This window comes from Talpa europaea (genome assembly GCF_964194135.1).
Source record: "Talpa europaea genome assembly, chromosome: 13".
Lineage (NCBI taxonomy): Eukaryota > Metazoa > Chordata > Mammalia > Eulipotyphla > Talpidae > Talpa > Talpa europaea.
The window spans coordinates 1,254,712-1,268,520 of NC_140080.1; the positions used below are offsets into that span (position 1 = coordinate 1,254,712).

The 13,809-nt window shown below is 52.9% G+C and overlaps 1 protein-coding gene across 1 annotated transcript in view; it reads right to left on the reverse strand.

Moving 5' to 3' along the window:
* Positions 1-13,809, reverse strand: part of SLC39A8 (solute carrier family 39 member 8) — a gene marked incomplete at both ends in the record, with an annotated part of 42,512 nt that overhangs the window by 14,939 nt on the left and 13,764 nt on the right. Inside the window, 4 exons of the mRNA XM_084251979.1 lie at positions 493-660; positions 1,139-1,261; positions 3,430-3,599; positions 7,642-7,804. Of these exons, the coding sequence (XP_084108105.1) occupies positions 493-660; positions 1,139-1,261; positions 3,430-3,599; positions 7,642-7,804 (624 nt within the window). The remainder of the gene's footprint in view (positions 1-492; positions 661-1,138; positions 1,262-3,429; positions 3,600-7,641; positions 7,805-13,809) is intronic.

Below are 13,809 nucleotides of genomic sequence, written 5' to 3' on the forward strand. Positions count from 1 at the left end.
AATCTTAAAAAAAAAATCAGCACTAGGCTTTCTCTATTGGATCCTTGCTTCCAAGATCACCAAGAAAAGAAGGAGTAATGGTCATGCCAAAAGGGAAGTGGCCACATGTATCCCACATCAACCACGTGTACCCCATAACTTGACATTAATAGCTGACAGCTCCTTCTTTCTTGTTGCAGTTTCAGGACTACTCAGTACATTTGGGTCTTGGAAGTGTTGCAAAATAAAAAAAATGCTTTCTTATTTGGCTCCAGATTATTGTGTAATCTAAGTGACTCATAGAGTTAAACAATCTCAGAGAAGAGTGAAGCCTCAGATCTAGTGGCCAGTTACCTGACTGGCTCCCTAGTTTGGAGCAGACACGAGGCAGCAGGTGGAAAGAGCCGAGACTTCTCTCCCACTCACTCCACACAGAAAAGAGGCTGACACCCTGAAATGCGCAGCCTGACTGGGTCCCCAGGCCTGGTGTGGAGCGCGCGGCGCGGCCTGTACCTGGAGAGACACCACGCTGATGTTATCAAAGTGGATGTGTCCGTTGGGCTCCGTGACAGCGGGGTTGGCGTAGCACGTCACTCCGTTGATGGCCGGCAATGCTTTGGGCTGATGAGGTTTTTCTTGGGGAGGACCAAAGTCATTGTTTCCAAAGTGGGAATGATCATTCTACATGGAAAACGATAGAAGGCAGAGGTGAGGAGGAGAACGAAGGCCTCCCACAGAGAGGTCAGTATTTCTCATTCATCAGATAAAAATGTTCTGTCCATCCTGCATACACTGTCCTCTTTTTACATTTGGAAAATGTCTCTCCATTTAAGTACATGCTCATCAGTTATAGTCCGTTAATTCTGTTTTTCTTTTGTTTTTCGTCTTGGGGTATGTAGACCCTCTCCTTTTGATGAGTATGAATGGAATGCAAATTTCCCACATCTGTTATTCAGCATTAAATTGTCAGTACTTACTCCCAATTCTGTAATATGAATCAATTTCTCATGTTTTTATCACTATGGCGAGTCCTTTCTTTCCCCACACTCACAAGTTTAATAACTTGGCTGCTCACAGAACCCAAAGTCCCCTCCTTTACTTTCCTGTGAAGAGAACATTCCAAACAAGACGTCAGACTTCCTAAATAAAGTCCACTTACCTGACCATAGGTCTTTAGCAACATCTTAAGAATTCTTTCAACAAAGAAAAGTACGTAAAATCCACCAAACACAGCCACGGCCTTCTCTACATAGTTGTCGACTTTGGGATTGAATCCAAATGCCTGAGGTGGGGGGGAGAGGGGAGAAAGCAATGCATGTAAAATAAAGTCCTTTAACTTGATTTCTAGAAAATAAGACCAAATTCTTCAGTATGTAATCTTCACCAAAGGTCAGTGCCAACCATCATATCCAGGTGATATTGAGAATTTACCTGCCAATATCACAAAACAAAAACCCTGAGATTTGAGTCACCCTGAGAGGTGGCATGAGAGGCCCTGTAGCCACAGGAAATAAAGTCCCCAAATGCCTTACAGCTTCTCCGCTTACAGCTGTCAGCCATACTGGCCTGAAGGGGTAAATTTTGGAAGCAGCCCTGACCCCCACAGGTAGAAGATCATATCAGATTCAGGCAACAAAGAGAAACGAGATATCCACTTCCTCTAAAAGTGAGCTGTTTGTCCATCACAGCCAGAGTCAAATTTTTAAAGCTGATATGCAGACCACCTGGACAACTGTGTTCATGAGTTGGGGCCTCTTGAGCCAGCAGCTCCCGATAAGGCCTGAGAAGATGAGCAAGCCGAGGGCTGGGCCCTGGACAAAGAAGACAAGACTTAAGATGTCAGACACGCACGGTGGTGAGCAGGAAACAAGAGCTGGAGCTTAAACTACAGAGAGTCAAGGTCTTCTTAGCAGACAGCAGGCACCAGCCTAAGGAGACGAGAGGAGTGAGGAGCCAGGGAGCCGTGTGCCCGCCGTGTGCGAGCCCTGTAGGAGGGTGCCGGGTTCTCGCATGAGGTCTCCCAGCCATGTGGTCACTCGTGCCTTCTCTGAGCCCACCTGTGCCAGAGCAAAGGGCACCCACACCTACTGCACGTGCCCGACAGCCTATGCAAACAATCCTCAGTAACTAAAGGGAAAGAGTTTTGAAAATGTCTATGGCAACTCGAGGTTCAATCACAAGACAGGTTCTTCAGCGCTCACGTAATCTTCTGACCACATCCATATCCTTTAATTATCACAGAAAGGTAAAGGAACATCCGAAACCCTACGGAGGACATTTCTTATTTCCCTGAGAGGTATTTGCTGTATATTACTACAGCTTCAAAAAAAAGTAGGAAGCTGCGAATTCATAAATGTGGGAACTCCAGTCTATACATAATACTATTTTTATTTCATTTGATCCATTAAGTCCAATGAGCTGATATACACATATAGAAGTATTTCATATTGATTGCTTATTACATGTTCAATATCACAAACGGGATTTTTAAACTGGCCCCTGACATCTGTGGTGCGAGGGGGAGGAAATATGGCCCGTGCATGGACAAGTTTCTCGGGCCCCCTCCGAGCCCCCCTCCTGCCTCCTGCCTCCTTGTCCCTCACCTTCCTTTCCCCTCACTATTCTCCTTCCTTCCGCAGCACAGACGTGAAACCAGCCACACACTGGCTAGTAGTACGCTGCAGTCAATGTCAGCTCAATTTTACATTTTATCAAAGGGAAGAACAAGCTGCTACTTATTGGCCCTCAATTGATTTTTTCCATGATGAAATAAAAAAATAATCAGTTTGTTGACCAAGCCCTCCTTTCTCCTCTTCTGTAACTGCTGCAAATAGACCAGGGACTTTAGAGTCTATCCTCAGTCGATTTGACACCTCATGCACTTGGTGGGAAAAAATGAATATATAAAAAGTGTGCAAAAAAATTAAAATGCCAAATGCAGGACTGAAGTTTTAAAGCCCACGGCATCAAAGGACTGATTTTCTTGATGTCGACAGCCCCCCCACCCCCCCGCAAGACAAGCTCAGCTTGCAGGGCTTCAGCGTCTTTATCAAAAACACTAGGTTGGGCTCCCTGGTGGCACAGTGGGTTGAGTGACGCACTGTGAAGCTGTCCGCAGCCTCTGCAGCACCGGTTCCATTCCCGGCCAGCCAGGGTGATTCCCACATGGCGCAGCAGACCTCTCCTGTCTCATCTGCTGCTCCCCTCAGCAGTGTATTTCAGTCAGTCTGCCTGTTCTGTTCCCTGCTCTGTCTCTGGTGAATCCTCTCACCGTCCCGCGCCTCTAGCCTGTACCCCAGTGCTTGTAAAAATAAATACATCTTAAAAAAAAAAAAAAAACACCACTAGGGACCTGACCATAAACTCTAGGACACGGTGGAGACTCCCAATGCACAGGTGCTAAGGCACTTCCAACAATTGTTTGCAGAAACAAGAAGCCAACATCCTTACCTCTGGAATCAGCTGGAAAATAGCATTTGAAAACAGCGTCCCGATAGCCAGCCCGACAAAATAGGTCAAAATCTTAGGGAAATAAGACTTCTTTATCAGCGGAGTCAAAAGCAAGCCGAGGAGAGACGCCAGATTAATAACTGTCACTGACAGGAATCCATATCCCCAAACTGTGGGTCAGAGAAGAGTGGAAATTAGTTAGCAAAAGGCGCCAAATGAAGCCTGTATGTTACACTGGAAACAAATTTATCTTTAAACTTAAATGCTTGAAACAGGCATCTATTAAAATCAACCAGTTCTTCTCAATGAAAATGATATGAAAAACTGAGACCAGAGATGGAGCACATTGACGGTGACACCACCCCCATTTCCAGCAGTCTTGAATCACCACCGGGCTGGGAGGGAGATTTCACTGCTTGCAGGGAGCTTGGAAACTTCTAGAATGGCGATAACAATCTGAGGCCAGAGGCTCCAAGCCATCTCTTTCCCTGACAGTGCATGGCGAGCTCAACAGCAGCCTTTCCAAGGAATCAGGGGGCGTGAGTTTCAAGGAAGAGGTATGGGCGCCGGGCTGGGGAGGGTGGAGTGGGTAGCCCCAAGGTGACCTCAGGGCCAGTCATAATCAGTCCACTGCAGGCGGCTCCAGGGCAGCACCTCGGCCCGCTCCCACCCTAGGGCCCCTGGGACAAGAGCTGGGCCCCTTGCAGCGAGCACTGAGTGGGTGATCCAAGGGGAGGAGCCCCACACAGCACAGCCCCGACCAGGGAGGCAGCCTCACAGTGGGGGCCCTGGGGCCAGAGGCCTGGGTGTCACCCACCTCTGTGCCCCAACAGGGGCTTCAGAGAAGGAATGAACACACATGTCCTGAGCACCGCAGCTAATGGCTTATCCCGGGGCCTGACTGTCCCAGAGGAACTGCTTTAAAAACAACAGAACGGGAGCCTCCCTGGTGGTGCAAGGGGTTAAGAACAGCACTATGAAGCAATCCCCAGCCTCTGGAGCAGGAGTTTGATCCCCGGCCGGCCAGGGAGCAATCTACATGACGCAGCAGACCTCCCCTGACTCGCCCACTGCTCCCCTCAGCAGTGTACCTCGGTTGATCTGCCTGTTCTGTTCCCCACTCTGTCTCTGGTAAATCCTCTTAGCCCCCTGCACCTCTGGCCTGTACCCCCCAGCTCTTGTATACATAAATAAATAAACCTTTAAAAAAAATTTAAAAATTTTAAATTTTTTTAAAAAATAAGGGGCCTCCCCGGTGGCGCAGTGGGTTGAGTGCAGTGCTGGGAAGCTGTCCACAGCCTCTGCAGGCCGGCCAGGGAGAATCCCACATGGGGCAGCAGACCTCTCCTGTCTCGCCCGCTGCGCCGTTCAGCAGTGCTTTGGGTCTGTCTGCCTGTTCTGCTCCCTGCTCTGTCTCAGGTGAATCCTCTCACCCTCTCTCAACCATGGCCTGTACCCCGGTTCTTGTATAAATAAAAATAAATCTTTTAAAAAATAAATAAAAACAACAGAACAGTGCAAGGGAAACACATGTGGGGTCAGGAAGGTCGGGTCCAGTGAGGGGAGATTGCAGACTGGCCTGGGTGGGTACCTGTGGCTGTGCCATGGGCCCTACACAGAGCCAGAAGGACAGAGTGGAGGAGGGGGCCTCTGACTGCCACTCCTCAAATGCCCAGAGGACACGTGCATATTGGTCACATTCCCAGGGGCACTGGCACCAAACACCTGACGCTGGTTGAGCGCCGCATGCCAGGCGCCCCTAAGAGACTGGCCTGATTCGCCCAACCCCAGTAGACCCTGCTTCACGTCACATGCAGGAGCACCTACGGGACTGCACGTGTGAGAACCGTGGGGTGTGTAATGGGCACTCGTGTGAGCACATCTAAGAGTGCATGCCACATGTGCATGCACTGAGTGCCTAGACACGCAGTGTGAGTGCAGGCCTGTGCACATGAGCAAGCAGTTGTGTGTGAGTGTTGCCACTGAAGGTGTGAGCACCCAGATGCACGTGTGCCTGGGGAGCGGGCACACATGTGAAGGCATGTGGCATGTGTGTGGGTGCATGTTTGGTGCCCTGGGGCACACGGCTGCAGGCCTGGGAGCACGCTGGGAGCATAGAGCGCACACGCTTTTCCGCCATGGCCTCCAGAACCGATGGGAACCGGAGCATGTGCAGCCCCAGGACCAGAGCAGGGTTCACCTCCCCCCCCCACAGTTTGGCTCAGGACCCACTTTTTCAGCCCCAGGCCGCACTGCTCCAGCAGAAGTGATGGAGGGCAGACCAAGGCTGGGCTCAGCACCCTCAAGGACACCAGCCCTCACCACACAGGTGCACACACCTCTCCAGCGCAAGACATGCAACCGACAAACCAACAACCCGGCGAGTGCTTACAGAGCCAGGTGAGGCTGAAACTGCAGCTGCAGCCATCAGGGGCCGGGAAGCCTGCTGGGCACCCACATGGGCAGGCAGGGAGGGCAGGAACAAGAGCTGCTGCTGACAGGAAATGGTCAGCTGCACTGACCACGGCCTTAACGTCTGCAGACCCCTGACCATTCCCACAAAGTCACCTCAGGGACCCGTTCCCACCTTATATCCAAAACACCCACCCCAGATGTCCACGGCACCCACGGGGCGTCTCCTGGCACGGCCTTTTAGCCTGCCCCGACCTGCGGGCATCCCCATGTCCACCACATGCTCACCCTCCGAGGGCCAGCAGCAGCAAAGTGGACGTGTGCAGAAGCATGCTGTGCTGTGTGGGCTGCATCACCAGACTCCACACTCATGTCAGCCCAGCTCACTCAGACCAGAAGCTTCACACGCCACCATGGGCCGGCAGATCCGGCCTGGGTCTTCGCCCTGGGTCTTGCCCTGTGCTCTGGATGTGTGTCTGCGGCTGCCTGAGGGGTAGTCCACGTCTACCTTTGTCCAAATCCCCATCATCATGAGCCCCAAGCCCTGGCAGGTAAGCCCCATCCAACCACAAATGGAAACAAATCCACAGACCCCTCCTGTGGTCCCACAGCGCCTGTCCTCACACTGGGACCTGCGCCGAGCACCTCCAGGCCTCTCCACCTCCGCCTCACAGCAGGCTCTGCTACTCCCCACAAATGCTCACTCCTTCCCAGACGCTGCTCTTCCTCCAGATGCTGCTCTTCCTCCACCGGTAAGATTCTGCCCAGATCTCAGCAGGCTCCCCTTCCCCACTGTTCAAAGGCCATCTCATCTGAAAGGCCGCTGGCCCCTCCCCCAAAATCACAGCACTTAACTTTCTTCACAGCGTGTCTCACCCTGAAGGCCTGCTCCTTGCTCGTGTGAGTGTTTGTTCTCTCCTCCCCACGATATCGATATATCGCAAGCCCAGAGAGGGCAGGGATCTTCCTGTTCTCACTGAATTCCCAGAGCACGGGACAGCGCTTGGTGTGTCACTCAAGAAACATACATTGAGTGAATAAACATATTAAAAGAGAGAATAAAAACACCCATGTGGACAGGTTAACGATGAGGGTTAGGCGAGGTCAGCCAAGGAAATGCACGTTGCTGGCCGGAGGACCCCAGCCAATCGGGTCATCTCTTGAAGAAAGTTTTCCACACGAGTAAGTGTACAAACTGCACAACAAACACGTTCTTGCTGTCTCATATTCAAGAATTTCTTTACAGTAAACTATTCCTTGAAAATGCAGTCTCTATGGCAGCACTTAAAACAGTCCCCAGCTCTTCCATGTACACAAACGGAAGCAGTGCTAACTCAGTCCCTTCAGATTTAATCTAGAAGCATATCAGTTCTCTCATCTTTCTACTGGCAATTACAGACAAACCTGTACCTTATTTTAAAATAGTTGATATTGTATTTATTAAATAAAATTTGTAACAACATGACAAGCACAAGGTAATGGAAATCAACAGACTAACTATGTGCCAAATAGTTCATGTGGAACGTATGAGGCACAGCCTGAAACAATATTGCTGAAAATCAAGAGCTGAGTTTTATAAAGTTTTGAAGCAGTAGCAAGAGTATTTTTGACTCCACAGATAGAAAAACTAAACTTAGGAGGCTTACCTGAATTCTAAGTATGCTTTTTCTAAATGCTTGCGGAATAGAACTATTTTTCCGAAAGGGATTAAATGTAGATCAAGGAGGAAAGCAGGCCAGCCTCCTTTTAGACGAGCCCACAGGTTTTTCAGACAAAGGGGAGGAAAAGCTCCCAGCATACCTTCTGAGACGCTTGGTTTTGTTTTGTATGTGGGTCGGTCCTGGCAAGGGTGGAAGTTCAGCTGCTGTAAGACGGCTGGACAGATGGCAGGGAAGTCAGAGCTGGTGATCTCGGTGTCGTTGGGGAAGCCGTGGAGGGAAAAGATCTCTTCAGCAGATAAACACTGGAATGGAAGAAGGCAAGTAATTGCATGTGTGTTTGCAGAGAACAGCAGGCCAGCAAAGAAACCATAAAGAAACACAGCACTTCATCTGGACACCAAGCACCAACTCTTTGTACAAGGCCACTTCAGAAATAGAGGAAGCCCCAGGACTGTGAAACAGTTCTCACACCTCTAATCCTGCAAAGCTGAAAAATCATAAAAAGTCTTTCTTCACCAGCAATCTGGCCACAGCAGCCAGAAAGCTGACCCGGTTTAGCAATTTTCCAAAGATTTTAATTACTGAAGGTAGACCGATAGCATCCAAACAGAAGGCTTTAAGATGATTCTACAATATAATCTCAAGTCCCTTTCTGTCTTTCTTTGGTTTGAATGACTATTTTGTGTGGACTATTTGAGTGGGTCTCTGTAGCATTTTTTGTAGATAAACACCTGTAAGGTTCCTTTACCCTTTCATGGTTAATGGGTTCATCCATCCTTCTAGAGAGGAATAATATTTCAACATATTGCAATAATACATAAGTGTTGTTTTAAGACCTGTCTTTAGCCCGAATGGTTATGTGCTAAAGTAAGTATTGTTTTCAATGAATTTTCCATATTATTTAAAGTTTCGTAAATAGTGCTGAGCTCTTTAGAAACTCATTAACTACTAATGAGGACTAGCGTCTACAAAAAAATCTTTTCAAAAATAACTTCAAAGGTAGCATTTTGTGGGCCTCCCTGGTGGCCCCCAAGGGGTTAAACACCGCACTATGAAGCAATCCTTAACCTCTGCCGCATGAGTTTGATCCCCAGCTGAGGCCAGGAAGCAAGCAACCCACAGGGCGCAGCAGACCTCTCCTGACTCACCCGCTGCTCCCCTCCGCGGTGTTTTCAGTCAATCTGCCTGTTCTGCTCCCCACTCAGTCCCTGGTGAATCCTCTCATACCCCACATCTCTCTGGCCTATACCCCAGCTCTTGTATGCATAAATAAATCTTTAAAAAAAAAAAAAAAGGTAGCATTTTGCTCTTGGGTACATTTTACCTGTAAACTACCTTCCACATCCTTGCAGTCTAAAGAAGAGTGTAAAGGAAATTAAATGGACTGCTAGTATTAACACATGTGGTAACAGTTGCAAAATGTGAACAGGACCCACCCACACAAACATTACCAGGAGGGCCTGTCTTGAAGAAGGACAAGAGAGAAGAGGCCTCGGCTACTTCTGTCAATGTTTAAACCTCACCAAGGTCTCAGCTCTGAGCTAAGGACTGAACTGTGTGATCTCTAAGTCAACGCCTGACCCCCAGTGTGATGGCATTTGGAGATGTGGCTTTGGGGGGATGGAGCTAGACTGGGTCAAGGAGGCGGGCCTGCTTGCTCCCCCTCTCCCAGCTCTATCCCCTCCCTGCTGTGGAGAGGGGGTGGTGCTAACTGCCCTCTGCAATTTCAGAAGAAAGCCCTCACCAGACACCACCAGCTGCCAATGGACCCGCCTCCTGCCTCCAGAGGAGTGAGCAGGCCCCAGCAGCCCTCTCTGGGTGGCCCCGACTTCCGATGCCTGTGAAGTGCGCTGAGGCCCTAAGGCTGACATTGGGATTGCCCACAGCTAGGGGCTGTGATTCCCTTCACAGAAACAGGGAAACCTGAAAGGGAAGATTCTGTTAGGAGGAGACCCCACAGATGGTAGAGATGAGACAGCATCATCCATGACCGTGCAGGTGTCAAGAACTAAGACAGGGATTCCCTTACAGCAGACGGATGTCTTGACCTGTTTTTTTCCCACAACTCCATGTGCCTAAAGCTGCTCCTCACTCGACCTGTGCTGTATTTGGGTTCCTGACCATCCCCTGCACCCCCTCCTCTCCAGAAGGGCGCAGCACTTGGTGCAGGCCAGTGGCCTGCCTGTGGCCCCCAAGAAGGGAAATGAACTCGTGGAGGGGGAAACAGCTTAAGAGGCGAGGGGGAAGGGGGTGTGGTGACCTTCTGGGGAGCAGGGCTGCCCCTGCTGGGCCACAGGGCTGACTGGGGGGGGGGGGGCAGCAGCAGGAACACAGGGAGCCATTTCCCTGCTGGGAAGTCTCCGCCCACTTGCACTTCACATTCCTCCACATACCAGACGGAGGAAAGGGGGAGCTGCTGAGAGATAACTTCCAAAGTCTTCCCAGAATTAGCATCCTGCAACCTGGTGATTATTAAGCAGTTCTTTGGGACTCAAGTTGCAGGCCACGGGGTCAGGAAACACACTGGCCATGCTGCGGTCAGCAGTCTGTGCGGAAGAGGGGACAGCGCGGTCCACGCATGAGGCCGGCACGTTGCAGGGTCAGGCCCGCCTGTGAAGCCTGCCTCGCCCCGCTGGTCCCCATGTCACACACCTCTGCTGGGTCACCGCCTAACACCCACTTTCACTGTGAACCGCACTCCAGGGCTGGGAAGTAGCTGCCCTTAAGGAGGCCCAAGCTGCGCTGCCCTCAATGTGCTGGACATCAGGGTCAGCGACAGAGCAGCGGGCGAGGGGCAGGGACTGCAGTGGCAGGAGGTGCGGGGCCTAGGGTGTGTGTGGCCCTGGGGTCGGAGCTCCAGGAGGCTCACGGCTGAGGACACTCTGCCAGGGCCAGTGCCGGTCTCCCAAAAGCATGAGGCGGAGGCCAGGGGGCAGAGCCCCAGCTGGCCTGCGACAGGAGGAAGCGGAGAGAAGGCTGGCGGCAGGACACAGCGGACCCGGCAGGCTCGGCCCACTGAGAGCTGCAAACAGTCGCACTGGGCAGCCCGGGCTGCTTTCCGCAGTTTCCATCTTATTACACTTTGAATTTTAAAAGCTGAGCCCGAAACAAAGAGCCGAGGTGGAGGGAGGTGGCGGGTATCCTGAGCAGAGCAAACAGGATGAGCTGCCGGCTGGACAGTGAGGGGAGAACAGGCCTGGAGGAAGGCCCCACGTCCTCCACACACCCCTCCGCCTCCAAAACAAACATCGCAGCCCTGGCCGCAGCGCTGGGTCCAGCAAGGGCCCCTCTGAAAACAGCGGGTGCTGAGATGAATGGAGCGTCCAGATAAAGGCCGGGGCGTTTCCGCCGGCAGCTGTGTGTTCTGACCGCCGGCCTTCCGCGCCGTCCTCAGGTTTGCTGTGGCCTCAAGTGGGGTGGGGGAGGCGACTTCCCAGCGGGGGTTTTCTAGACTTTGACTTAAATCCTACTTGCCAGCTGGGACGGTGAGCCCATTCAGGGTGACCTTACGGGTCTGATGACTACTTCCTAAAGCGCAGGAGGGGCTGAGACGCGGACCATCAGGAGACGGGGGTACACCCAGACAGGGGTACACCCAGAATCCTCGCAGCCACAGCCCCTGCCTCCTTCCTGCCCGCTCCCTCGCCAGCGCCCCGCTGACCCCAGGGCTTTTGTGCTTCTTTCCCAGCCTCTCTTTGTTGGAATGCTGAGGCTGGTGCAAGGAGGGCCAAAGGGAAGGAGGTTCCTCCTTCTGTGTGTGGCACAGCTGAGGTGTGCGCCCCTGCCAGGGGTTAGGCAACATGTGAGGCCGCACAACCTGGGCAAGGATGCAGACTCTGCTGAGTGGATGCCAGTTGGCCCTGCCTGGGTCCTGCAGGGCCAGCACAGCCCCGTTTCCACCAGAACCCCGCGAGGCCCACTAGTAGGAATCCCGTCCCCTCAGCAGCCAGCAGCTCTCGAGTGGTCCTCGTCCCAGGCAGGCACCGGATGGCCTGGGCTGCCGCAGCCAGAGCCCGGCGAGGCCTGGGTCGCCGAAGGCCCTCGGCCCCCAGCCTGCTCCTTGCTCACAGCCGCATCCCCCACGCGGAGGTTTCCTCATCCACAGTCCCCCCGCTGGGGCCTTGGTTCCACCATCGAGGGCAGTCCCACCCCGGGCAACAGGATGTGGCGAGGGCGAGGAGTGCACACCGCACTGCTGCAGCGCGCTGGCATGGCGGCTCTAGCTCAGGCTGAGTCACCGCTGTGACTCCCTGATTGTGCTCGCTTTACAAATTAACCTTCAACGTGGGTGTGTGCGGAGCAACCAGGCTGTGGTTTCCGGCAATCTCTCGGGGTCCCGGGGTACCCTCCCCCAAAGGGGGACCACTGTGTTCAGAATTCATACTGAGGCCCCCGCGTAATCACCCCTGAATGCAGTCTGTCCGCCTCACTCTCAGCTGCGGTCAGGCTCTTGTTGCCTTTGGCAACATCAAGCATCATTGCCCGGCAAAGGCCTTTTCTTCATTCCACAAATTCTTCTGAGCCATAAAGGTCTGGGTGTGACGGGGAGGACGGAGGACGGCAGCGAGGAAGGGAGAGCAGTGGGAGCAAGCGCGGCGCCTCCCCTAAATGGCTGTGATGCCAGAGGTGGAGCGTGACAACATGGCTTTCCCGGGAGGGACGATGACACGCGGGCAGCCAGGCGAGGACCCAGCGGAAGCTGGGAGGGGACCGCTGGTGGGGCCGGGGCACCGGGACAAGACACACTTGGGAGGGTGGTGGCAAGCTTGGGCTTGGACATTTGAAGTGGCAGAGCCAGGGGAGGCCAGATGAGAAAGGTAAAAGTGGGGTAAGGAACGGGAGGGAGGAGCCCCCACAGCAAGGCGAGGGGGTCTCTGGGGGTTCATGTGCAATTGGTGCAAGAGCTGGAGAGGAGCCAGCAAGCAAGAGGAAGCAAGACAAGCCCAGCCCCCGGGAATCACCCACCCAGGACGGCGGCCACAGGGCCTGTTCCTCCCATGACCGGGGCCCTTCCCCACGTGCAAGAACCCAGGAAGTCGGCTTGGCCCCCTCCGGGACGCTGATAGGCACCCCAGAGATCGTGTGACCCACACCTGTCCGCTCTCTTTTATAGCTGGAGAAGCCTTTTTCTTTCTTTTTCAAATTTTTACTGAATTAACTTCGTTCTATGACATTATATGCATTTCAGGTGTACAGCGTCACGAATCAGCACGCGGATACACAACATCAGGATCCAACCGGAGACTGGGTCCATCCACCACCAGCCACTGACCCCTTCGCCTGCTTCACCCCCACAGCTCCCTTCTCCCCAGCCCGCACCAATCTGTTCTCGCAATCTGAGTTTTGCTTTCCTGTTCCTTTGCCTTGCTTTTCTATAGTCTGCAGATGAGGGCTGCCATCAGTATTCATCTTTCTCCTTCCGACTTACTTCCCTCAGCACCACCTCCTCCAGTTCCATCCATGTCGTTGCAAATGTGAGACTTCCTCTTTTTTAAGACTACATAGAATTCCACAGAGAGCATACATCACAACTTCATCCACTCTGGGGATACTGCTGCGAGGAGCGTGGGGTACAGACCTCCTGAAGAGGCCTTGCCTCGCTAGGACAGAGGGTCTTGGCTCAGTGGAAGAAGGGCGTGGTAAGCGGAGAAAGGCAGATGGTGGCACCATCACAGATCCCCATGCAGCCAGCTCTGCCCCTGGCACCTCAGGTACTGAGCCAATGGGTTCCCTTCAGACTCAAGGTAATTAAAGCTACGTTACTATGACTTAGAAATGAACCCTGTGATGTGTCAAGTAATTAAAGACATCCATAAAGCTAGTGAAGGATGTTGCCTCCGCAGCCCAGAGCGGAAGAGGTGAGCTTTCCCTCTCCCGTCCTCCTCAACACGGTCTCTTCCTCCCCTTGGTTCCTGCCAAATGGCCCCCATTAAACACTACAGAGCAATGGGACCCCCTGGCCTGCACCCACTCGCCCAGCCTCCCACCACATCAGGGGCAAATGTGGCGCGTTCACGTGCCGCCCAGTGTGGCAGAGCCGGCCCGGCCAAGGGCTGGGGCTCCGAGGAAGTGGAGCTGCTACGCTTCCGCGCAGGTGAAGGCAGGCTCGCACCTCACAAAGTGTTTAGACCCCGCCACAGTCAAGATCAGAACCACACGTCGAGTCCAGTCAGCCGTCTGGGCTGTCAAGTAATTGGGCTGCCCACAGAGCCCTAGGGGAGGGCCGGGGTGGGTGCGGGGCTGGGAAGGCCCCACCGAATGCCCTCTAACACCGCAGCTGCTTTTCAGCAACAAGTGCAGCTACCTT